Source organism: Microcebus murinus, chromosome X, assembly GCF_040939455.1.
Source record: "Microcebus murinus isolate Inina chromosome X, M.murinus_Inina_mat1.0, whole genome shotgun sequence".
In the NCBI taxonomy this organism is placed as follows: Eukaryota; Metazoa; Chordata; class Mammalia; order Primates; family Cheirogaleidae; genus Microcebus; species Microcebus murinus.
In genome coordinates this window covers 50,436,652-50,464,008 of record NC_134136.1, presented here as the reverse complement: position 1 = coordinate 50,464,008, position 27,357 = coordinate 50,436,652, and the positions used below count along the sequence as shown (strand labels likewise).

General features: G+C 37.2%; 1 protein-coding gene across 6 annotated transcripts in view; it reads right to left on the bottom strand.

Moving 5' to 3' along the window:
* Window positions 1-3,622: 3,622 nt before the first annotated feature.
* The window catches only part of XIAP (X-linked inhibitor of apoptosis), a 44,642-nt gene continuing 20,907 nt past the window's right edge, over window positions 3,623-27,357 (bottom strand). For 3 of the 6 annotated variants that reach the window (XM_012745635.3, XM_075999421.1, XM_012745634.3), the window contains 6 exons: window positions 25,307-26,215; window positions 24,048-24,147; window positions 22,929-23,007; window positions 22,211-22,253; window positions 14,565-14,765; window positions 3,624-8,468 (listed from right to left, as the gene is read on the bottom strand). In XM_012745635.3, the coding sequence (XP_012601089.1) occupies window positions 8,275-8,468; window positions 14,565-14,765; window positions 22,211-22,253; window positions 22,929-23,007; window positions 24,048-24,147; window positions 25,307-26,183 (1,494 nt within the window). In that variant the 5' untranslated portion in view covers window positions 26,184-26,215 and the 3' untranslated portion in view covers window positions 3,624-8,274. Of the gene's footprint in view, window positions 8,469-14,564; window positions 14,766-22,210; window positions 22,254-22,928; window positions 23,008-24,047; window positions 24,148-25,306; window positions 26,216-27,357 lie in introns of all 6 variants that reach the window. The other 3 variants (XM_075999422.1, XM_012745639.3, XM_075999423.1) reach the window with 2 other exon arrangements.

The following is a 27,357-nucleotide window of genomic DNA, read 5'->3' as shown; positions in this document are numbered from 1 at the left end:
TCCAACTCTGAAATGCTACCATTCCAAATTCACAGCTCACATTTCACTGAAGCTTTGGCTTTTTCTAGAATTAAAGGTCTGTCCTGTACAATCTCAACTGGTTGCTGTGGCACTAGCAGTTGAGTGAGCCTTCAAATACTTAACACTTATCATTGCTTGAATGGAGGACAGTTTACTGGCAATGAGCAAAGTAGGGCTATTTTCAACTCAGCAGGGAAAGGGTTGAAGAAAGATTCTCCATTATAAAGTTCAAAGTGTATGCAAGAGTAGTACAAATCATAACTGAGTCAGTAAAAAAAAAAGTGTATGCAAGAAAGTTTTTCTGAAAAGTAGAATCAGAAGAGACCTACAAGCTGTTGCATTTTATGCCTTCATATTTTTGGTAGCAAGAGAAATGTAGGACTGGGTCAGCAATTAGTTAGTTTATAGGGAAAAGTAAGAAAGGTGAGGATGATATTCATTTGTAGAGAACTGTATCAATTTGATTTACAGCTTTCAGCTTTGTAGTGTTTTCTGGATTCAGACCCCATATTATATTCCAGTGGTTTTCAAACCGGGCTAAAGAACCTGCATCTAGACCACCTAGAGGGCTTGTTAAAATAGATTGCTGAGTTGCAACCTCAGGTTTCTGATTCAATAGGTTTGAAGTGGGGACCAAGAATTTGGATTTCTAGTATGTTCCCAGATGATACAGATCCCACTTTGAGAACCACTAGGTATCCATATACCATGCAGTTAGCCTACTAACATTTTTTTTTCAAAAGCCAGTGCCATAGTAAAGTCTACTAACTTTTAATAAGTATCATACTTATTCTACTTATTATTTGACAAGGTCTCACTCTTGCACCCAGGCTGGAGTGCAGTGGCGCAATCATGGCTCACTGCAGCATCAAACTCCTGGGCTCCAGTGATCCTCCTGCCTCAGCCTCCTGAGTAGCTGGGACTACAGGCACACCCCACTGCACCCGGCTAATTTTCAAAAAATTTTTTGTGTAAAGACAAAGTCTTGGGCCGGGCGCTGTGGCTCACGCCTGTAATCCTAGCTCTTGGGAGGCCGAGGCGGGCGGATTGCTCAAGGTCAGGAGTTCAAAACCAGCCTGAGCAAGAGCGAGACCCCGTCTCTACTATAAATAGAAAGAAATTAATTGGCCAACTGATATATATATATATATATATATATATATATATATATAAATGAGCCGGGCATGGTGGCGCATGCCTGTAGTCCCAGCTACTCGGGAGGCTGAGGCAGAAAGATCACTCAAGCCCAGGAGTTTGAGGTTGCTGTGAGCTAGGCTGACGCCACGGCACTCACTCTAGCCTGGGCAACAAAGTGAGACTCTGTCTCAAAAAAAAAAAAAAAGACAAAGTCTTGCTATGTTGCTCAGACTGGTCTTGAACTTCTAGCCTCAAGTGATCCTCCTGCCTCGGCCTCCCAAAATGCTGGGATTAAAGAACTGAGTCACCACACCCAGCCTTATTCTACAATTTATAAGCAAACTACCAAATGAAATAGTGATAACATGGATTAAAAGTATCTTTGAAATGATAATATCAGTTTTGGAGGGGCTTTCTCTTAATCTTCAAATAGCAGAAAAAGAAAGTTGTTTTTAATTATTTTTAAAATGAATATTAAAATTCAGCAATAATAGTGAATTAAAAATTCACACATTTGGGTGTGGTGCATGCACCTATAGTCCCAGCTACTGGAGAGGCTGAGGCAGGAGGATCGCTTAAGGCCAGGAGTTCAAGGCTGGAGTGTTCTATGTTTGTGCCTGTGATAAGGTGCTATACTCCAGCCTGGGCAACATAGCCAGACCCTGTCCCTTGAAAAAAACTCACACATCTAGCCAGGTACAGTAACTCATGCCTGTAATCCTAGCACTCTGGGAGTGAGGCAGGCGGATTTCTCAAGGTCAGGAGTTCAAAACCAGCCTGAGCAAGAGAGAGACCCCCATCTCTACCACAAATAGAAATTAATTGACCAACTAAAAATATATACACAAAAAATTAGCCGGGCATGGTGGCGCATGCCTGTAGTCCCAGCTACTCAGGAGGCTGAGGCAGGAGGATCCCTTGGGCCCAGGAGTTTGAGGTTGCTGTGAGCTAGGCTGACGCCACGGCACTCTAAGCCCAGGCAACAGAGTGAGAGACTCTGTCTCAACAACAACAACAAAAAAAAGAATAAAAAATTCACACATCTGGGTAATTTTTTTTCTTCTCTGTTAGAAATACAGAATGAGGTAATTACAGGAGAAATGACATTATGTCTAGGATTTAAAGTGTGCCAGTGGGTGGATGAGGTAGGGTGGAGGGAATCCTAGATGAAACAAGACTGGCAAAATGTTGATAATTGTTGAAGGTGAGTACCATGGAGTTCATTATACTTTCCTTTTCACTTTTGTATAAATTTGAAAATTTCTGTAATAGGAAGCTTTGAAAATTCACATCTTCATATTAATGGGAAGTGTAGTTGACATGCAAAAAAAATGGACTGCATTTAAGACAAGGTTTATCTCAGGTAACAGTGATAACACTGTCAAAGAGCAGATAACCAGTTCCTACATAGAGTAGGCCTCAAATACATCTTTTTTTTAGAAAAAGTTGATTTTATTTTTGAAGTGTCTTTGAGGTGTAATTAATATATGAAAAATGCACAATTTTGATGAAATTGAACATATGCATACATCCATGATATCATCACCACAATCAAGGTGCTAAATATATCTGTCACCTCACAAAATTTCTATTTTTTTAAATGCAGGATATTATGGGGGTACAAACATTTTGGTTACATGAAATGAATTTGCTTCACTCAAGCCAGGGCTACAAGCATGTCCTTCGCCCATACAGTGTGCCCCGTTGCCATTAGCTGTGGGGTTTACTCAACTACAAAAAACAATGGTGATCTAGCACCTCTTATATTATCCTGGATAGAGATTGAGCCCACCTTTGAAGTGAGGTATCACAAGGATGGAAAAACATGTACCACATGTACTCACCATCAAACTGGTACTAATTGATCAACACTAAGGTGCTCACATGGTAGTAATACTCACTGAAATGCAACTCTTAATTTAGGAATTGCCATTGTGGGTAGGGGAATAGCCACTTGAAATATCTACTCTTAAATTTCTGTCTGCCAAAGATCCTTTATTGCCTTGATGTTTATCCCACCAGATTGCTTGTAGCTTATGAAACTCTCTGGTCAGCTGCTTCTACAAACTCACAAAAATCCTTTGCTGCCTGCCTCAAAGGGACAGTGGCTTTTTAGGTTCATTGCTACTTGCTTGATTCAAGATTTGCTATAGTGACTATACTATCTCTTGGGACAACCAAGCCAATCTTTATGGGAGAGGGGTGTTCCTATTTTAAAACATTAAAATTATTTGGCACTGACATTAGTGGACTAAAAAAAAAAAGAAAATTGACTTTTCATGTACTTATAGAATTCCATAAATTAATGTGAAAGCCGATGTCTTTCTTTTCTTCTTAAAACATGACATGACATGGTATGTACCTTATGCCTGATCCAATGGCATAAGATATATTTAGGAGGTCACATTTTAGTATTTTAAAGAGGGCAATTTTATTTTTTCTAAGAAAATGAAACAAATACAAAGTAATAAAATATCATTTTAAAGAATAGTACTTTATTGAATAAGTTTTATTCACAGAAAAATAAGCTTTAATCTACAATGAATGGCAGATTATACAGCAGAAAGCAATTTTCTTAGTTTTCCATATTGATAGAAAGGTTCCTACTAAATGAAAAAAGCCATAAAATTATATTCACAAATATAGTACTCTATCTCAAACCATTTCACAGGATTATTCACAATACTAATACCATGACATAATAATCAGTCATTCTGTCAGGTTAAAGTATAACAGTAATGAAAAAAATGCAAAATCTAACAGAAATTACATTAAAGCCTCTGTTATATCAAATCAAAAATGCAAATTTGGTACTAAGTATATACAAAATGGTAAAATATATAGTAATTTTAAATGTTACATTAATGATACATAATAGTAAATTCCAAAAATCTATATGCATATCTGAAAACTCTAGACTTCAAAATAGAATCTTACCACCCAAACATTAATGTCATATTGTCCAATTTGAAGATACAGTCGTCCCTTGGTACCTGCATGGGGTTGGTTCCAAGGACTCCCCGGAGATACCAAAATCCTGGGATGCTTAATCACTTTGCATATAACCTATGCACATCCTCCCTTAAACTTTAAATTATCTTTAGATTATTTATAATGCCTAATACAATGTAAATGCTATGTAGATAGTTGTTACACTGTATTGTTTTTTAACTTATATTTTTTATTGTTGTATCGTTTTTTATCATTTTTTCCCAAATATTTTCAATCCTTGGTTGGTTGGATTCTCAGATGCAAAACCTGAAGGGCCGGCTGTATATGTATTTAAGATTGTCCTATTATATTAGTTATAAAGTGTCACTTAATATGTAGTGAAAATTATGGCATAGTGGAAAGAATAGTGGAAAAAATAAACATGTGAGACCTTCCAGGAGAGGTAGCTTGGTGAAATTTTTCACCTTCAAACTATGTCCTAGTCAAGGCTCTGCCACTAATTAGCTATTATATCTTTGAACAAATTACCTCACCTTTGAGCCTCAGTTGCCTCACCTGTAAAATGAGGGGGATGAATTAGACACTCTCTAAGGTCACTTCCAGCTCTGACATTCTATGATTCTATTATGCTGAAAAAGAAACACTATGTTAAGTGTATTGAAACTGACTATTACAGTATAATTGAAACTGATTATGGACAGGGGAATAAGCCAATTGTTTCTATTGAGAGCTCAACTAAATTTGAGAATAATTTTTTTCAGATTTTTTAAAAAATAAATATTTTTAAGGGTCTGACTTATTTATTTATTGCAATTTATGTCTTAACTATGAGAAATACCAAAGATGAATAGGAGTCACTGAAAGAGTTACTAAGAATTTCTTCTAAATTTTAGCTCAAATTTCCAGGTCAAGGTAAAACCCACAAAGGGGTAAGAGGGTATTAGCATGGGAATTAATATTTATAGCAGAAGCTTTACATATATGATCTCCTGAACTCTCATAACCTTGTAAGATAGGTATTACTCTCATTTTACAGATGAAGAAGTTTGAGTTTTCTTTTTAAGCTTTATTTTACTTTCTTTTTTTAGCTCCAGTTAATGGAAGAGAAGTTTGAGTTTTTTATATTCCTTCCTATTTTCTTATTTCTCTAATAGCAATGATATGCAACCTATCCCATTTCTCCTACACCCCTTTCACCCTTTCCTCATTCAACACCTGGGTAATCAGGAAATAAAACAATAATTTGGGTCTAAGGGGCACAACATATTCAACTAATGCTGGGGTGGTAATCTTCATTCAGAGAGTTCAAAATACAATTTGTATCCACTAAAATGAAAACAGAAAAAACTACCAAATTTAAATAACATAACAAGCACAAAATATCATAATATACAGGGCCAAATCAGATTATATACACTCACTACACCTACCCTAACCCATGTCACCCACCCCCCAACCAAGGGGAAGAGGGAAAAACCAATTCTATCAGGAAAAGCAATACAAAGCCATTAATTAATAAACTGGAATTTACTCTATAAATGCTAAACCCATTTCTCAAAAAGTAAGACAAGGCTTTTCAGCACACTAAATCATTACAAATAAAGATAACTATTACAAAGCAACTTGAATCTTCACATGACCAAAATGTAGTCAAATAGGTGGTTGCTTGAAATCTTAGTCAACTTTATACAGAAAAGGAATGTCCACATGTAGATACTGAGAGTTGTTGGGGAGGGGGGGCACACAGTTGGATCTGGTTATATTTTTTAACCTTGCAAATGATCAATTTTTACTTGATTAGATGGAAAGGATTCGGTGCTTTTTATAGTGGGAGCATAGACAAACACTGGTAAGTCTCCAAAAATTTGATTAGAAGTTGGAGTGCTGAGTGATTTCAAGAACCCAAAGCAACAGCATTTCTAAACAATTCTTAAAATAAACTTGTTAGCCACATCAGCTTCATGCATTAAATTTCACAACTCATGGAGAGAGAAAAAAAGTCTTGCTTAACTCTAAACATGTAGGTCTTAAAAGAAGAATTTTAATGAACTGAGGCTCCCAAAACAGGAAAAGTCTTAGGTTAAAACAATTCAGTCTTTGATTTCTTGGCTAACAACTAGATTGAACTACCTATCTGACCTGGAGCTGTAGTGTCCTGGAAAACATAACTGAAAAATTTTAACACTTTTCTTACCTTGTAGGAAGCTTTAAATTTAAATCTTAGGTTATACAAGTCAAATTCAACTTAATGACTACATAATTAAACCTAAGTGGAAGACACTGCAAAGGTGAAGAACTGAGGATTTACATAATAAAACAGAAACAGGGCAGTCATTATTTAATTTTAAAAATTCTCATTTAAATTTGCAATGCTTTAAATGAATATCACTTAAAGTAGTAATCAACAGAGGTTAGGAGAACATAACAATACTCCTTCTCTTAGAAAATACAACAAAAATATGGTTTCACTATCAAACTTTTCTCTGCAGTAACATGCCTCACTCACCTCTACAATAGGTCTGCTGTGAGAGTCTTGTAAACCCTGGATGTTCCTTGAAGCATTTTCAAACTTACATTTTTTTACCCATATTGACTCTTATTCAAATGTTTTTAAAAAATATTTAAACAACTATTCTTGTCTTGCCAATATTTTATAATTTTCAAGAGGTTTTAAGGATCTTGAGAGAACATTTCAGAAATATCTACTACTATTACTAGTCAAGAAAACAATTTAGGTAAAGGAAAAACTTAACATTTTGTCCTATATACATCTTAATCATCCTAACAGTAAAAACTCACATGAAACTTTAAGATACAAGATAATATGAGAATCTCAACATGGAAAGCTGTCACTATAACTACAAGCAGTGTACAAACATGCTTCTACTTTTACCTACGTAAGCTGACAGATGTTTAAAATACTGGGTTAACAAAGATCTTTTAGTAAAGTGACTTAGGCAGGCTTAAACTAGCAAGGATTAAGGATGAATCCTTACTAATTAATTGGAAGATCTGAGACATATTTTATATTTCATTTTACAAAATCAGAAATATTTATTTTGAAACAAGATAAGAAGACATGGTCTACCTGTCAGAAAACTACCACTCAGAAATATTTCTCATCCACAAGGCAGGAAAAACATAAAAACATTTAAATTTCACATTGGCACCAAAAAGGTTAACTGCCCTGCCTTCTTGGATTAGAAAAACTAAAACTGAGCAATAAGTAGTTTTGCAGGCGTTTGAACATGCCTAAGCCTTTAAATCAGTAAAATACTTTCTAAAATTTCTGATTACCAAAGTAATACATACTTATAAAAAACTGAAACAGAACAAAATAAAAAAAAAAAAAAGTGAAAGGCCCCTGGCAAACCCCCTCTGGGACCTACCCCTCACCCCCCACCAAGAGAAACCACATTTAACAATTTGGTGCATATCTTTCCAAATCTTTTGTTCTATACATATACAAAACACACACACCTTGATTTGGCTCATACTATACATAGTGTTTTGCCACTTGCATTTTATACTTAATATATCTTTGACATCTTTCCATGTAGTACACGTTGGCTAGATGGTATTCTATCATTAAATACCCTTTCAAAGATGGCAAAATTACTTTTTAAAAATCATTCATACATGTTTATAATTTTAAAAGAAAATGGACAGAATCCTAAAACACAAAGATAAACATCTAAAAATAATCTCTATCTTTCCACCAATGTGGAACAGTTCATTCCTTTTTCACGCATAACAAATTATGTGATTGGGGAGATTAACTCTAATCTCCACGTTTCTACAGAATGCTCCATTTGTTAAGCCTATCTGAAAAGAACAAAAAATTCATATGATTAATTCAGTTACACTTAGAAACTAAGTCAGTATACTACAAATACATATTGTGACCAGTTATAATATCCTGTTTCTTAGTCTAGGACTTCAATTAATTAACAGTAAAAGAAATTGGATAAATAATACAGCTAATACCCTGAAAATCCAGAAATTCAAAGTTTAGATTGCCAACTAAGACATTGCCATTTACATTTTTTTTATACTTGGCAGCAAATGCTAATGGAATTCAATGCTGATTACTTAAAGTCGGTTCACATCACACAATCAATCAGGATAATAAGAAGAACATAACATGCCTACTGTGGAGTCAGATCAAGACATAAAAATTTTTTGCTTGAAAGTAATGATTGTGTAGCACATGGGGCATTTGTCAACTGCTTCAGCACATTGTTTACAAGTGACCAGATGTCCACAAGGAATAAAAACTACAGCAATATTTCTATCCATACAGATTTTGCAAAGCTTCTCCTCTTGCAGGCGCCTTAGCTGCTCTTCAGTACTAATCTCTGCACAAAAAGAAAAGAATAATGCTAGTTTTACACTTTCTTAATTGTTTTAGTTCATTGAAACATGTACTGAGCCCCTAGTATGTGCCAGGCACTGGACTAGTGCCAGGAGATATGGGGATGACTCACACATGGCATCTGCTCTTAAACAACTTGCATGCCAGTGGGAGAGGATGTAAGATGAGGCTACAGAGGTAAGCGCAAAGTACAAAGTGATAAGTGCTATAATAAAGTTACGTACAAAGTGCCCTGGGACAAGATGAGAGAACAAGTTCTTCTGTTCAGGCTAGTTAGGGAACGCTTCACGGGTTGGCAGCAGCTGGGTTGGGGGAGGGGGAAAGTAGAGGAGTGACATTTATACATGGACAGCAATTTCCCAGGCAGAAAAGGAAGGGTCAGGTAAAAGTAGCATATGGAAAGGGCATGACTGATTCCAGAAATGGACGGATGGATTTGAGGGACATTTCTGACATGGGATAAGTAGGATTTGGTAATTGACTGAATCTGATGGCTGAGGAAGAAAGAGGAACTAAAGCTGATTGCTAGCTTGGCTGACAAAGCTATGGTGATGTCAATAGGAAATATAGAAGGAGGTACAGGTTTGGGATTTTCAGATGTTTTTGAGGTGTTTGCAGGACATCCATATAAAAATACCCAGTAGGCAACTAGAGAGTCAAATCTTGAGGTCGGGAGAAGTCAGGGCTAGAGATAGAGATTTGGTGTCATCAGCATATAGGTGGCACTGAAGTACTTGCTTAATTCAGTCTTTTCCAAAATAGGTTTTGTGAAATGTTAACAAATATGCCAAAAAAGTGTATCATGGTCATTTATAACTCTAATGATAACAAAAGCAGAAGCAGCACCAGTTAACAGTAATATAGCATAAATACCATGTGCTAGGCATTATTCCAAATGCATTACACATTTTAACTATCTTTGTAATCATTGTATACCCGTGGTTTAAAAATCTGGCCTCATATAAGAGTAACTTCTGGCATTTTTAAACAACAGATTCCTGGGCCCCAATCACAGAATCTAAAATTTCTGGGGTCGGGCATACTGGTATTTGGGAACCATTGCCACCCACTACAATGTAGTACAGTATAGTATATGCTCCCGCTTGGAAATGTACAATGCATTCCCCTATTTAACCTTGGAGCCCCTTTTTCATGGCATCCTTTTTAATATCCTGGGGAACACTATTCTGAACACATGTTTGGGAAACAGCTTAATTTTATTCAACAAATACTTACTGAATTCTTAACTAGGTTCTAGGCACTAGAGATACAATTAACAAATATATAGACCTCAGGCCCCCAATAGTTCATATACAAGTAAGGAACACCAGTAAACAGGAAATTATATTATGATGAAGGTAATTACAATGTGTTATGAAAGCACAGGAAGGGTGTGTGCAAGTGTGTGCACGTACGCACGCATAAAGGAAAGCCTCCCAGAGGAAGTCATTCTTAAACTGGTGCCTAAAAGATGAGTTAGGAGTTAACTTGGAGAGAGAAGGCCTTGGGGGATAGGGGAAATAAAAGAAGCATGTTCTGGGTAGAGGAAATGGCATCAGCAAGCTCTAAGAGAAGAAACAGAACATGGCCTGCAAGTGTACAGGTAAAGCTTAGGCAAAGAATTTGAGGGGAAAAGAGCATGAAATGAAGCTACAGAAGGTTATCAGAAGCCTGACTGTAAAAGATTTGGCAAGCTATGTAAGGGGTTTGGACTTAACCCTGAGGGCCCTGGGAGCCAATGAAGGGTTTTAAACTGGAGTGAGATATGATCACATTTGTGCTTCAGAAAGATTTCTCTGCCTAGGGGATAGAGGAAAGGATTATTTAATCCCTTTCTTCTTAAAAAGCAACTTCCTGGGTATAATAAAAGCTATAGGCTCAAACATGGAACATATCAGAGATAGAAAGATAAAGCACCTACCCTCAAGAAGCTTGGTCTAATGGACAAGACAGAAAGAAAACAGTTCCAAAACAATGTAAAAAATGCTCTACCAGCACAAGGAGTAAAAAAGAAGGAACTGCTAACTCTGGGGTGGGTACCGGAGAAAACCTGAATGAAGTGACTTCTGAACTGAGCCTTGAAGGATGAATTCACAAGATGGATTCAGGGAGTTGGGGGTGGAGTGGAGAAAGTGACTCGATATACAGACAGGGAAAAGGCATTTAGGGCAGAAGAAACAACATAAGTAAACAGATGGCACTATAAACTGACTTATATGAAAGAATCAACACCAAAAAAAAAAAAAAAAGTCAGAATGAAGTGTATATTCATGCCAAAAAAATCAAAAGGAAGAAAACAAGTAATTTATGTATTGCTTTTTGATGTGATACTGCAATGAGTTGAAAAAAAAAATAACACTGGTCCAGATACCTAGCCAAATTTATAGAGACAGAATGAAATGCCATGTCTACCAAACACTGATACCATCAACTCTACCTTTTCCTACTTTATTTAAGCCTTGTGATACAGCTACTAACTTGAAATGGTGATGCTCTGGGCATAGATTTTTTCCACCAGCCTTATAGTTTACCTCTGGCAATTGCTTCACCCTAACCTTAAAGATAACTATTGGATTCTTTTTTTTTTTTTTTTTTTTTTTTTTTGAGACAGAGTCTCGCTTTGTTGCCCAGGCTAGAGTGAGTGCCGTGGCGTCAGCCTAGCTCACAGCAACCTCAAACTCCTGGGCTCCAGTGATCCTTCTGCCTCAGCCTCCTGGGTAGCTGGGACTACAGGCATGCGCCACCATGCCCGGCTAATTTTTTTTTTTTATATATATATATCAGTTGGCCAATTAATTTCTTTCTATTTATAGTAGAGACGGGGTCTCGCTCTTGCTCAGGCTGGTTTTGAACTCCTGACCTTGAGCAATCCGCCCGCCTCGGCCTCCCAAGAGCTAGGATTACAGGCGTGAGCCACAGCGCCCGGCCAACTATTGGATTCTACATCCTTCCCTACAGCACCTTTCCCTTACTACTTCCCACAAGGCCCTCTTCTAAGTCAGGAGGTTCTTGGCACATGAACAATAAAAGCAATAGCTAGATAATCTTTAATGTTACTTGCTAATATTTTTACTACATCATTTGTTTTTTTTTTTTTTTGAGACAGGGTCTCACTCTGTCTCCCTGGGCTGGACTGCAGTGTTGTGATCATAGCTCATTGCAGCCTCAAACCCCTGGACTCAAGTGATCCACCTGCCTCAGCCTCCTGAATAGCTGGGACTACAGGCACATGCCACAACACCTGGCTAATTTTTCTATTTCTTTGTAGAGACAGGGTCTCACTCTTGCTCAGGCTTACTATTAATACATCATTTTAAACCTCTTCTAGAATGAACTGATATTATTCATTTTACTATTAGAGCAGATCTATGTGGACAAATATGGGTTATTTGATTTTTATATTATATACAGTAATATATACATAAGGATTAACATAAGTGCTTTAGCACATATACTAAATAAAGGGCTTTATCTAGCATGATATAATTTTTAAAAAGAGGAAAAACGCTAGCATCAGATCTAGGATTCTCAGTGACAATGTTATCCTTTTTCTAATAATTTTCACCTGCTTCATTTCAATTAGGCCCATCCTTATTTTGTATAAAATTAAAAGAATCTTAGTGCCAGCCTTTCCTCATTAACCTTTGGGAAGAGAAATAGGCAGCAGTCCCAGCATGAATAGATAGCCTGTGTCAACTGCCTGCCTCTCAATTTAGTGAGACTAAGGAGAACCAACTGATAAATTCCAACTCCCATCTCTGAGGACTGCCATTTACTTAGGCCCTCCTTCCCACACCATCCTAGTCTGCAGTCTCAGTGATAATAAGAGCCCCCATCAATTCCTATTGGATAGAGAAAAGACACCCCCCCCCAATGCACTGTCCCTTTTTTCTTCCTGCTGAAACCCACTAAATTCTTCTGTTGCAGACAACACTTTTAGGTATAAAAACTAACAAATTATAGGCAAACTTAATTTAGCTTTAGTTGTGTTTACGTGCAGGGAAAAAAGACACAATTGCGTGTATTTCTATTACAGTAGAAAGATGACCAAGTAAATGATTTATTTTATCACCACCAAGACAAGTGGAACTTGTACTGGTTTTTGTTTTTGAGACAGAGTCTCACTTTGTTCCCCAGACTAGAGTGTCGTGGCGTCAGCCTAGCTCACAGCAGCCTCAAAAGCCTCAAACTCCTGGGCTTAAACAATTCTTCTGCCTCAGCCTCCCAAGTAGCTGGGACTACAGGCATTTGCCACCATGCCTGGCTAATTTATATATATATATATAAAAAAACATATATATATTTATTTTATTTTATTTTATTTTTTGAGACAGAGTCTCACTCTGTTGCCTGGGCTAGAGTGCCGTGGCATCAGCCTAGCTCACAGCAACCTCCAACTCCTGGGCTCAAGCGATCCTCCTACCTCAGCCTCCTGAGTACCTGGGACTACAGGCATGCACCACCATGCCCAGCTAATAATTTTTTCTATATATGTTTAGTTGGCCAATTAATTTCCTTTTTTTTTTTTTTTTTTTTTTTAGTAGAGACGCAGTCTCACTCTTGCTCAGGTTGGTCTCAAACTCCTGACCCTGAGCGATCCACCTACCTCAGCCTCCCAGAGTGCTAGGATTACAGGCGTAAGCCACCACACCCAGCCTGGTTTTAAATAAATATATCTCTAAGGAAAAAGTAGTAAGCTTTCTCCTGAATCTTTTATATCAATGGATATAATTTTAAATATCATTAATATTCATATAATTTTATGATTTACATAATTATCTGGATAATGTTTCAAAAGCATTTGAAATATCTTAAAGATCAAAAGGGTCTTAAATGTGTCAAAAATAAGTAAACTTTTAGGTTTATTAGCACTAGGTGAATTTTCACCTTTTGGAGGAGAGTAGTCAAGAGCTTAAAGAGCAGTGATTATAAGTATCCAAAAGTGTATGTAGTTTGAAACTTCTTCTTTAATCTTCAATGTTGCTGCCAAGCATTATACTATCCATAAAGGAGGAATTCATATTTTTTATCTTTTTTCCATGTCTAATGTGATGATATTTGGAGGTGGGGCCTTTGGGGAAGTAATTTGGTTTAGATGAGGTCATGAGGGTGAGATTCCCATGATGGGATTAATGTCTTTATAAACAGAGGAAGATAGACCAGAGCACTTCCTCCCCATGCCTATGCCATGTGAAGACACAATGAGAAGGCAGCCATCTGCAACCCAGGAAGACGGCCCTCACTAGGAACCAATCTGCTGGCACCTTGATCTTGGACTTCCCAGCCTCTAGAACTGTGAGAAATAAATATCTGTTGTCTAGGCCACCCAGTCTATGGTATTTTGTATAGCAGCTCAAGTAGATACAGCATTATGGTTGTATTTTAAAAATGCTCTTATCTGGCCGGGCGCGGTGGCTCACGCCTGTAATCCTAGCTCTCTGGGAGGCCGAGGCGGGTGGATTGCTCAAGGTCAGGAGTTCGAAACCAGCCTGAGCAAGAGCGAGACCCCGTCTCTACTATAAATAGAAAGAAATTAATTGGCCAACTAATATATATACAAAAAATTAGCCGGGCATGGTGGCGCATGCCTGTAGTCCCAGCTACTTGGGAGGCTGAGGCAGGAGGATTGCTTGAGCCAGGAGTTTGAGGTTGCTGTGAGCTAGGCTGACGCCACGGCACTCACTCTAGCCTGGGCAACAAAGTGAGACTCTGTCTCAAAAAAAAAAAAATGCTCTTATCTGTTAGCAATATCTCAAAGTATTTATAGGTAATAATATATATAATATCCGGTATTTACTTTGAAGTACTATGGCAAAAAAAGGGGAAGATATGAAACAAGATTAGAAAATGATGACTGAATTGTTGAAGCTGGTTGATGGGTACATGAGGATTTGTTATAACGTTCTCTCTACTTTTTTGTGTATGGTTGACACTTTTCATGATAAAAATTTTTTTTAAATGTTTACCCTAAAGAAGAGGTGACAGAAGGGAAATGAATGGGCCACAAAGTCACATAAGATACTATCCATAATGAATTGCTGTTAGGTTTATCTTGCTTTTTAAAAACATCCATGCATACCTTTATGCAATGAAGTCTGACTTGATTCATCTTGTGTACTGTCTTTCTGAGCACTCACTAGATCTGCAATCAGAACCTCAAATGATTTATAGTTGCTCCCAGATGTCTGAATTTTTTCTTCCATTATTTTCTTAATGTCCTTGAAACTGAATCCCATTCGTATAGCTTCTTGTACCATAGGATTTTGAAAGATGGTATCATCTGAAAAGAAAATTGGTGAGGAAAAAGAACATAGAATTTAAACAATTGCTTTCATTAACACAACTCAATAGCAAAATATAGTTAAAAAGAAAAAATTAAGCAGCAAGCGTAAAACCAAAAACAAACCAGCAAACGAAAGCTGCTTTGGCAAGATTTTTTGAAGTACTCATGCAGTGAAGGATCATGTTTAGAATCTTACAATTAATTGCAAAGGCAGTGAGTATGTATTTTGTAATGCTTCAGATTATTGAAGATTAGGTGCTATCAAGACCATTAAAATAGGGCAAATGGCTGGGTGCAGTAGCTCATGCCTATAATCCTAGCACTCTGGGAGGCCAAAGCAGGAGGATCATTTGAGCTCAAGAGTTCGAGACCAGCCTGAGCAAGAGTGAGGCCCTGTCTCTACAAAAAACAGAAAAATTAGCTGGATGTGGTGGCACATGCCTGTAGTCCATGCTACTCAGGACACTGAGGCAGGAAGATCACTTGAACCCAGGAGTTTAAGGTTGCAGTGAGCTAGGATGATGCCACAGCACTCTAACTGGGGTGACAGAGCAAGACTTTGTCTCAAAAGAACAAAACAAAAACAACAACCAAAAAACAATGCAAGACAAAGTAAAAGAGGTAAGAAAAGGGTTAAGTGCTTCAAATATCTGAATTGTTTTGAATCCAGCTGTATTAATTAACAGCTAAGATAAGGTACTTAAAGGGTGGATGCTGTTACCAAGTCAGTAGCAATTATTTGGAAAAAATGATGAGAAATTGAGGGAAGTCTTAGTCTGTAACCTTGTATGTATCAGTTTCCTAGCTCTCAGACTTAGTTTCTGTAGTTGAGGGGGTTAGACTAGATAGGGCAGAAAGTCAGTGAAAACTCATTTTTATGATAATCAAAGTAGGAGTACAAGATGTGGAGGGAAGTGCTAAGAGAGGAGACTTGTACCCTCTGACTCATTAATTCCTCTCTTGGGCATAAAAAAATGAGTGATTATCTCCACCAAAAACATGCACGAGATATTCATGGTGGCATTCTTTATATTTATAATAGCCCCAAACTGGGAAGAACTCAAATGTCCATCATCAGGTGATTAAACAAATAAATTGTGGTATAATCAAACACTACAAAGGAAGAAAAACATCCCAAACTATTTTCATAGAAAATATGGGTGAATCTCATAGATATGATGAGCAAAACATTATCATAATGATGAATCAAACACAAAAAAGTACACACTACATGATTCCATTTATAAGAAATTCAAAACTAACTTAAGGTAATAAGCAAAAATAATCTATGATAATAGAAGCCAGAATATAACTTGGGGTGGGTATTGATGGTGAAGCAGCCTAAAGGAGCTTTCTGGGGTGGTGGAAATGTTCTATATCTTGATCTGAGTGATGGTTACACAGGTGTATATATATGTTAAAATACATCAAGATGAAAACTTAAGATTAGTGTACTTTAAGAACTTTACTCTATGTATGTTATACTTCATAAATGTTTTTGAAAAGAGAAAAGGATGGAAAAGTAGAGATGTAGGTATTTGATTATAAGAAATATATATGGTAAGTAATGAGATATTTTTTAGGTATGAAAGTAACTTAAGATTTGTGTTTGATAAAGAAAAACTCTGTTGGGAGGTTATAATGCAGACAAAAGACCAGTGAGGAGACTACTACAATAGCCCAAATGAAAAATAAGGGCCTGAGCTAGAGCACAATCAGTGGGGAGGGGACGGATTTCAGACAATATTAAAACGATGGAATCTATCGGACCTGGTGGTTAATTAAATATAGAAGGATTAAGGAGAGCAAATAGCTTAGAATGACTCAAATTACTGGGCAACTTTGTGAGCTGTGGAAGTATTAACCAGTACAGGAGAAAAAAAGAACAGGACTAGATCCAGTCTGAGTGGTTTTTAGAGATGCTAAATTTGAGATGTTTTGGGGATTTCTAGGTAGAAATGTCCAGAAGGCAGGTGGGCATTGCTCTTTTCTGCTTCTCCTATTTTTGACTTGCTTTTTTTCCAGTTTGTTTTGTTGCTGTTTAAGTCTGCCCACCTAATCAGATGTGACCTCTTCAGGCACTTCCCCTACCACTACCATCTTACTCTCATTTATATGAGTACCAGGTTTTAATATCCTCCTACTTTGAGGTCCTACAGGTATTTCAAACTCAACTTGCTAAAAACCAAAAGCAGGGACAACCAGATATCCACATGAAAAAGAATGAAATGGACATCCACCAGATATTATATACAAAAATTAACTCAAAATGGATCAAAGACCTGAATGTAAGAGCCAAGACCATAAAACTCATTTTTTTTTTTTTTTGAGTCAGAGTCTCCCTTTGTCACCCTGGATAGAATGCAGTGGGGTCATCATAACTCACTGAAACCTCAAACTCCTGGGCTTAAGTAATTCTCCTGCCTTAGCCTTCTGAGTAGCTGGGACTATAGGTGTACACCACAATGCCCAGTTAATATATTCTATTTTTAGTAGAGATGGGGTCTCACTCTTGCTCAGGCTGATATCAAATGCCTGAGCTCAGGCGATCCTCCCACCTTGGCCTCCCAGAGTGCTAGGATTACAGGCATGAGCCACCAGGTCTGGCGCATGAAACTCTTAGAAGAAACCATAGGTATAAACCTTTGTGACCTTGGATTAGGCAATGGTTTCTTAAATGTGACACCAAAAGCACTGGCAACAAAAAAATAGGTAAATTAGACTTCATCAAAATTAAAAACTTTTGTGCTTCAAACAACACCAATAAGAAAGTGAAAAGACAACCCACAGAATGGGAGAAAATATTTGCAAATCATATATCTGACAAGGAACTTATAATTATTATTATAGTTCTTACATGTAAAGAACTATAATATATAATAAGCTCTTACAACTCAATGCTGCAGGCACTTTGGAAATTGCTATTTCATCAAAAGGTTAAACAAAGAGTTACACCACATGACCCAGCAACTCCATCCCTGGATATATACTCAAAAGAATTAAAAAAATATGTCAACACAAAAACTTATACACAAATGTTCATAGCAGCATCATTCATAACAGCCAAAAAATAGAAACAAGCCAAATGTCCATCAACTGACAAACGGATAAACATATGCAGTATTATTCATACAATGGAATATTTTTCCACTATAAAAAAGAATGAAGTACTCACATATGCTATCACATGGATGAACCTTGAGGCCACATATTGCATGATTCCATTTACATTAATGTCCAGAATAGGCAAATCCATATAGACAGAAAGTAGATTAGTGGTTGCCTGGGGGCAGGGAGGGCAATGGGGAATGACTATTGATGGGTGAGTATAGAGTTTCTTTTTGGGGTAATGGCAATGTTCTGCAATTAAATAGCAGTAATGGTTGAACAACCTTGTGAACATACTAAAACCCACTAAACTGTACACTTTGTAAGGGTGAAATTTATGTTATATGAATTATATCTCAATTTAAAAACATTAACTCTAGGCCGGGCGTGGTGGCTCACGCCTGTAATCCTAGCACTCTTGGAGGCCAAGGCGGGTGGATTGCTCAAGGTCAGGAGTTCGAAACCAGCCTGAGCAAGAGCGAGACCCCGTCTCTACTATAAATAGAAAGAAATTAATTGGCTAACTAATATATATAGAAAAAATTAGCCAGGCATGGTGACACATGCCTGTAGTCCCAGCTACTCGGGAGGCTGAGGCAGCAGGATTGCTTGAGCCCAGGAGTGTGAGGTTGCTGTGAGCTAGGCTGATGCCACGGCACTCACTCTAGCCTGGGCAACAAAGCGAGACTCTGTCTCAAAAAACAAAACAAAACAACAACAACAAAAACATTAACTCTAGACCGGGTGTGGTATCTCACACCTGTAATCCCACACTTTGGGAGGCTGAGGCAGGAAGATTGCTTGAGCCTAGAAGTTCCAGGTTACAGTGAGCAATGATCACACCACTATACCCCAGCCTGGGCAACAGAGTAAGACGCTATCTATCAACACATTAACCCTAACCTGAGCAAGAATCTCATTAGTCATAAAAAGATTATTATGCATTGTAAGGATGATTAAATACCAAAAAATATTATCAAAAAATGTTATAGCTATTTCTGCCATCTTGGAGCCCGTAGAGGTCTGCTGGGAACAGGACTTCTAAAAGGCAAATAAGTCTGGAAAGCTGCAGTCCAAGGTCATCTTTGCTGGCTATAAGCAGGGTCTCCGGAAACAAAAAGAGCACACAGCTCGCCTTAAAATTGAAGGTGTTTATGCCCGAGATGAAACTGAATTCTATTTGGGTAAGAGATGTGCTTACATATACAAAGCAAAGAACAATGCAGTGACTCCTGGTGGCAAACTGAACAAAACCAGAGTGATCTGGGGAAAGATAACTCGGGCCCATGGAAACAGTGGCATGCTTCATGCCAAATTCTGAAGCAACTTTCCTGCTAAGGCCATTGGACACAATCCATGTGATACTATGCAAATGAAAGGTAAACAAATAAAAGTGGTCTAGAGGCCAGGTGCGGTGGCTCATGTGTATAATCGTAACACTCTGAGAGGCCAAGGAGGGAGGACTACTTGAGCTCAGTAGTTTGAGACCAGCCTGAACAAGAGCAAGACTCCATCTCTACTAAAAATAGAAAAATTAGCTGGGCTTCATGCTATGCGCCTGTAGTCCCAGCTACTCAGGAGACTGAAGCAGGAGGATCACTTGAGCCCGGGAGTTTGAGGTTGCAGTGAGCTATGATGATGTACTCTACCCAACGTGACAGAGCAAGACTCTGTCTCAAAAAAAAAAAAAAAAAGTGGGCAAGAGATGTTCTTATGGGGAGGATCTTTCTTCTCCACCCCTGGGCAGTGGTCCTTAACAAATCATGCAAACTAGTCTAGGGTTCAAGAGTTCAGGGTGCCACTCCTGCCTCTGAGTCACCACATAACGTTGGAATAGTTATCTCCATTCTCTGTAGACCTCAGCTTTCTCCCTGAGCGAGCTTCAGGAACTCAAAGTTCCTTCCAAGCCAGATATTCCATTAATTCCATGAATAATAAAATCATCATATTCAGAAAAAAAAAAAGAAATGTTACAGAAGCTGGGTGTTGTGGTGCATGTCTATAGTCTCAGCTACTAGGGAGGCTGAGGAGGGAGAACTGCTTGAGGTGAGGAGATCAAGGCTGTAGTGTGCGATGATTGCACCTGTGAATAGCCACTGCACTCCAGCCTGTGCAACAGGGCAAGACTCCTGTCTCAAAAAAAAGTTATAGAATCTTTGTTTCTGAATAACTTTAAAAATATAGGCTGGACTAAATGATTTCTTAGACTATACTATTATGTCCATTACAAACCCCATATCAGGGGGATACAGTGGCTCACCCCTGTAATCCTAGCACTTTGGGAGGCTGAGGCAGGAGGATCACTTGAGCCCAGGAATTTGAGGTTGCAGTGAGCTATGATGACACCAATGTACTCTAGGCCTGTACCCTGGGCAACAAAGCAAGACCCTGTCTTAAAAAAAAAAATACCAAAACCATATCAAAAAGTATCAAAGTAATTCTCCTTCTCAAGCATATTTATGAATATATATAGTATTCTCCTCCCTTATAATCCTTAAGATACTAAACAGATGATGCTACAAGTATAGGGAGTGGGGAATCACCAGACATATTCTAAATTAAATTTTCTACTATTTTTGAAACATGATGCCTAAGTTGAAAATGAGATCTGCAGTGTGATATAGAATTCAGAAAACCTTGTTTACAGTCCTAGTTCCACTAATGACTTGTAATGTGATTGTAGGTAACCTCTTAACCTCTGTTTCTTCATCTGAAAAGTGGGGATATCTTTCTCGGAAGCAGGTTAGAGGAAAAAAAATAAATTAATTAAATAAATGAAAAGTGACGATAACAGTATCTTCCCTGCTTAACATAATATCTTTCTCTGCCCACTTTAAGGCTTTTTTTTTTTTTTTTAAGAGACAGGATCTCACTATGTTGCCCAGGCCGGACTGAAGTGGCTATTCACAGGTCCGCTCTCACTACTGATCAGCATAGTAGTTTTGACCTACTCCAACCTGGGCAGGTTCACCTTGCCTTAGGCATCCTGGTAGTCCCTAGCTCCCAGGAGGTCATCATGTTGATACTGAACTTAGTGTGGACACCCAATCAGCATGGCGGCACATTATAGCCCAGAACTCCTAGACTCAAGTGATACTCCCATCTCAGCCTCCTGAGTACATGGGACTACAGACATAGGCCACCATGCCCGGCCCACTTTATGGTTTTTAAAGATGTCTATGATGAGTAAAAAAATCTTTGTGATAAAAACCTCTACCTCTTTATGAGGGAATAGGAGGTAAACAAACCAAACCTTACCGTTCTGTGAAGCTAGGGAAGGCATAAAGACAGCATGCGATAGAGGCAGGTGGGTTAGGGCTAATCATTGTGATAGCACATTAGTACCACATGTAATTCATAATCCTGGCTTACTTAAAGAGCCCAGGGACAAAAATACACTTAACCCTTTCTCTCGTGATTTTAACAGAAATGGGAATGAGACCGCCTATAGCTGGTTCCTCCTGAACATGGAAAAACTGTCAATGGCTGTACTAATGTTCTTAGAACAGAAATATCTGACTAAAATTTACAGGCACTTCATTAAATTCTTAAATTTATAGCAACCTTTTTTTTTTTTTTAAGAGATAGGGTTTTGGCCGGGTGTGGTGGCTCACGCCTATAATCCTAGCTCTCTGGGAGGCCCAGGCGGGCAGATTGCTAGAGGTCAGGAGTTCAAAACTAGCCTGAGCAAGAGCGAGACCCCGTCTCTACTATAAATAGAAAGAAATTAATTGGCCAACTAATATATATATATAAAAAATTAGCCGGGCATGGTGGCGCATGCCTGTAGTCCCAGCTACTTGGGAGGCTGAGGCAGAAGGATTGCTTGAGCCAGGAGATTGAGGTTGCTGTGAGCTAGGCTGACGCCATGGCACTCACTCTAGCCTAGGCAACAAAGCGAGACTCTGTCTCAAAAAAAAAAAAAAAAAAAAAAGAGATAGGGTTTTGCTCTGTCACCCAGGCTGGAGTGCAGTGGCACAATCATAGCTCACTGCAGCCGCAAACTCCTGGGCTCAAGTGAGCGTCCCATGTCAGCCTCCCCACTATCTGGGACTACAGGTGTGCAGCACCATGCCAAACTAATTTTTTTTTTAATTTTTTGTAGAGACAAGGTCTTGCTACATTGTCCAGGCTGATCTTGAACTCCTGATCCTCCTGCCTCGACCTCCCACAGTGCTGGGATTATAGGTGTGAGCCACTGCACCCAGTCAGCAATTTCATCTTAAATAAATATACTGTGGTGACCTTGAAAGAATATGTTCTCTTTCTACCCCATAAATATAATAAATTCACAGTGAAATTAAAAGTATATTTAATTTAGTAAGCATATTTACCAATTCTTTTAGTTAGTGACGGTGTTTTTTCAGCAGTTGTTACCTATAATAGAAATGTGAATTATAAGTTAGAATTCTTTTTGGTAAGAGGCAAGTACCTCAATTTGAAAAGTTATACTAATCATAAATTTGAAATAAATGGGCTTTATTCCAACTCAATATATGAATGTTCACAAGAGGCACAGCCTGATGGAGCTAGAAGTTGTTAAAAGATCATCTAATAATCCAGTCCCTTCACTTTACAGACAAGAAACTGAGGCCCAGGGAGATTGAATGACTTATGGTAGAGCCATCATGGTAACTGTCTCCCATGCTAGTCCAGGGTTCTTTCCACATGTTACTTATGCCTTGGCCACCCCAGTTCATCCTATCAATTTAGATACATTTTTGAGATTTTCAATATCGTCTGCAAAAAGTTTAAAACTACTTATGAGTACAAAGCACATTATACAAAGGTCTAAATTCAGAAGGCAAGGGACTTCAGTATTTTAGTTCTTCAAGATCATTTTTGCCTAGAGTGATATTTAAATCAGTTCATGCTGATCCCCTTTTCACAGATTTGCTTCAAAACTAAGAAGCATTTTTCAAGCTCTCCCCTGCTAAAGCTCATCACGTATTATTAATTTATAATACTATACTGTGAATTTTACACAAAGAAATAATTGTAAAACAAATGATATAATATTTGAAAATATATATTATACAATATGGGACTTACCAGAGACTCCTCAAGTGAATGGGTTAAATGAATATTGTTTATATATTCTTGTCCTTTCTCTTCTAACAGATATTTACACCTAAACAATTAAAAGAAGGTTCAACTTTAGTAGCTGATAAATTAGTAAAGTATAAGATATAATCTCAATCATATTAATATCATTAACTTGCTTTTTGGTATTTCTAAGGAGCAAAAGTAAAATGTTACCCAATTCCCTACCCAATTGTCATTTTAAGGTTTAAAAAAGTTCCCTTTGCTATGCTACTTTTGCTGTTAGTAGAGAAAAAAAATACCAACTTGAGAACTAAACTTTTAAACAAGAGTTATTACATTTGCACCTTAACATTTTTTTAAAGTTTTAAATAGTTAATCTCCTTAAAAAGTTTTATTTAGAGGATTAACCAATTGTACATTTAAAAGGAATTCTTTAGGCTTTTCAATCTTTCCCTTTAAAGCTGTTTAAGGCTAAGATTTCTTTTCAAATGATCTATCTCAAGTTTTAAGTTGTACTCTTTCATAGGCCAGGAATTCACATCACTTATATACCTGTGTACTTTAAAATAAAGAGGCAAGATGGCAAAAAGACATTTAGGGCATATTATCATCCTAAGATGCCACTGGTGTAAGGAGCATGATTATTTTATTACATACCATCTAAAACTGCCGCCAATTAAATTATGACCTACCACCAGATGTGTCCTGATTTCAGCGATCTCAAAAATGTGAACAATTATGTGTCTTAGTCAATGAGATACATTAGTATTTCCTGGGAGCTATGATGACTTCTTAAGGAATCTCCTTGGCAACATGGGCTCTCCTGTGCCTATCATGAAAGAGCCTACTTCCAACAACAAAAACACATACATTTCCTAATTTGTGTTTAGATATGGAATAATCTTATGTCATAGACATGACACATACATAGTGAATGTTTTGGTCACCAGAAAAGGCTGAGGTGGGTTTTTTTCCTTATAAAGTAGGTGACCTCATTTTTATAAACCTGGTACAAATTTCAAGCCACAGCAAAGGAAAAAATTGTTGAGGTGAAAAGTAATTCAAGACTTCCCACTGCATGCTGTTCAACTTGCCTGTTAATAAATGAACAATTAAATATCTTACCCTGGATACCACTTAGCATGTTGTTCCCAAGGGTCTTCACTGGGCTTCCAATCAGTTAGCCCTCCTCCACAGTGAAAGCACTTTACTTTATCACCTTCACCTAAGAAAACACACAAGATATATTTATTTGTGCAGTTAGAAACTTACACAAAAATACCCATTTTCACACCTAAAAATTAAGCACATCTAAATTACATGAAAATCTCATAGCTTAAAGGACATTCAAGTTCACATCTAAGTAATAGACATGATCTTTATCATTTGAGGAAATAAACACTCAATTCACTGATCTAAAGTATTTTACAGAAGACAAATAAAAATAAAATTGTCCTATGTTAAAAACTAAAATTGTTACTTTCTTTTTTACGTATGTCATTTGGGCCATTAATATTGCACTTTGTGTTTCAAACGGTGAAACTTTAAAACAAGTTATGTTCCAAGTGTTAGTAACGATAAAGTTCTAACATAATGAAATTACAAGATTAAGTTTCTCTAAGGTTTTAGCTGAATGACACTAAACAAACCTTCAAGATTACTATTTGATTCTATATAAATAAAATCTTTTGACATAACCAATTTTTATAAGCACTATCAATCTTAAAAATAAATGGGTCAGATATATAATGGTATGATTTTAAAAATATCCCCTGGAAGCCATCACATTAATGGCCCTTCCTGACTTGTCTATAGCAGTCCATGTGAAAGGCATTCATTTGAAGCAGTAGGCATAATACAGGGCAGTTTTCAAATATATAGTCTATGTACTAAAGGTAGACATCAATTTTAATACAGTAGAACCCAAACTAAACTCTCTAATGCTAACTCTTTTTATAGGTTGTTGTAAGGCTTAGAGAAAATGTATGTTTTATATATATATATATATATATAGAGAGAGAGAGAGAGAGAGAGAGAGAGAGAGAGAGAGAACATATAGTAGGTGCTCAATAAATGATAGCTAGTATTACTATTAGACCAATTCTTCTTCTATCAGGGATATCTACCATCTACCAGGCATGTCATCCCTCTCCTAAAAACAATTACATAAAGATAAACATGACTCATGATATGGTAGTTTTTCCTGCATAAATTCAGTAGTTACATTACAGATTCAACACGAGAGTTCACAGAATAATAGTGATATAATCATGCCAGCTTATACCTAAATATTTACCAGTTCAAGGGGCTAAAGGCATCTATTTAGTTTTTAGGAGCTCTGGGATAGTTGTAAAGGTATTTATTGGTTTTATAATAAAGTTTACCTAAAGCATAAAATCCAGCTCTTGCAAGCTGCTCCTTGTTAACTGAGTATATCCACGTCCCAAAAGTAATGATCCGTGCTTCATAATCTGCCATGGATGGATTTCTTGGAAGATTTGTTGAATTTGGGAAATTCCTATCAGAACTCACAACATCAGATTCACTTCGAATATTAATGTTCCGGCCCAAAACAAAGAAGCAATTAGGAAAGTGTCGCCTATGCTCTGACCAGGCACGATCACAAGGTTCCCAATTTTTCAGTTTTCCACCACAACAAAAGCACTGCACTTGATCATCAATACCTGTGTAGTAGAGTCCAGCACTAGCTAACTCTCTTGGGGTTAAGTGGGCATAGTCTGGCCAATTCTGAAATGACTTTAATCTAGCTTCTTCACTACACATAGCAGGGTTCCTTGGGTAAATGGTGTCTGATATATCTACAACCTGTCCAGTTCTCAGAAGATAGTCTGCATGAGTTTCAGATGGCCTGTCTAAAGCAAAATGATTTCTGTTTCCCAGATAGTTTTCAACTTTGTACTGACCATTCTGGACACCAGGATTTGTAGGTTGCATGGCACTATTTTCAAAATAAAAGCCGTTGATAAATCTGCAATTTGGGGATACTTTCCTGTGTCTTCCAACTGCTGAGTCTCCATATTGCCATCTATCTACTGCTGCATGACAACTAAAGCACCGCACGGTATCTCCTTCACCAGTATAAAGAAAACCTGCTCGTGCCAGTGTTGATGCTGAAACAGGACTACTACTTGGAAAATTAGCAAAAGTTTTTAATCTATTAAACTCTTCTACAAATTCTTCATCCTTATTGATGTCTGCAGGTATACAAGTTTTAGATCCTTCAAAAGTGTTAAAGGTCATCTTCTCTTGAAAATAGGACTTGTCCACCTTTTCTAAAAAGAGAACATTACATTAGGAAATCCAAAATATGAAATACAAACAACATACTTTTGTTATTAGGAGCTAACAAATTATGTACTCATGACATAAAAATAATTACACAATTTCTAAGAAACATTCTAATTCTAAATACTAAAGTTTAACATTACCACATGATTCAAGTCATAAAATCTAGAATTTTTTTCTTCTCTTGTGGAAAGTAATATTCAAATAGGTAGAACAAAACTATTAATTTTTAAGTGCTTGTTTTACATAACTATGGAAACTATGTGATGCAGAATATATTATAATTATTAAACATGTCAAATCATTAATTAGTAAAGACATGAAAGAAGCATAAAATATGCAGATTATTAAAGTCTATGCATAATTGTTAGAATAGATCATTGTATATTCAAGCCATTAAAGTTCAGTTTTTACAAATTAAAAAAAGAATGTTCAGAATATTAATGAATTCATTTCTAACATTTTACTTTTTTGCTCAGAAAATAAGTTTTATTCACAATATTGATTCCAATGTGTTCTTTAAGAACATCACGTTATTTCTAATTTTCATGTACAAGAGCCTATTTTTTGGTTGAAATTGGATCATTCCACATATATATATATAATACTGCCCTCTAGAGGGTGGCTCAAGAAGTGCTAAGAATTTGCAGACCTCACTGTGGAGTTAACGTTTGCCATCAACTTCGCTTGATAAAGCAAGGAACAATCTGTTCAAATGGAAAAGAAGTACTGTTGCAACCTATTAGATTTGCCAAATTGCGGCTGTGTAATATGTAACCCAGATAAGATACTAAAAGGAACCAGTGGGTTATGAGGAAGATAGCAAGATAATTTATCCTCTAAACCTGGATACTTTTGAAAGTGAAAAATGATGTTACTAATAATTACATGGGGACAACAGGCATAAATCAGGGTTGCCTCAGGCAAACCAGAGCATGTGGTCACCCTAGTTATGAGGCAAAGCTGGTTCTCCAGTATGTCCCACATTGCCTGATACTGTGCTCAGTATAAATTTGTCAAATACAAAATAAAAGAATGCGCACAATGACTCTATCTCTACCTCTTATGTGCATTAGTTGATTTCTCAGGAAGAATCAGCTAGCTTTTCTGGCTTTATGTTGGTACAACA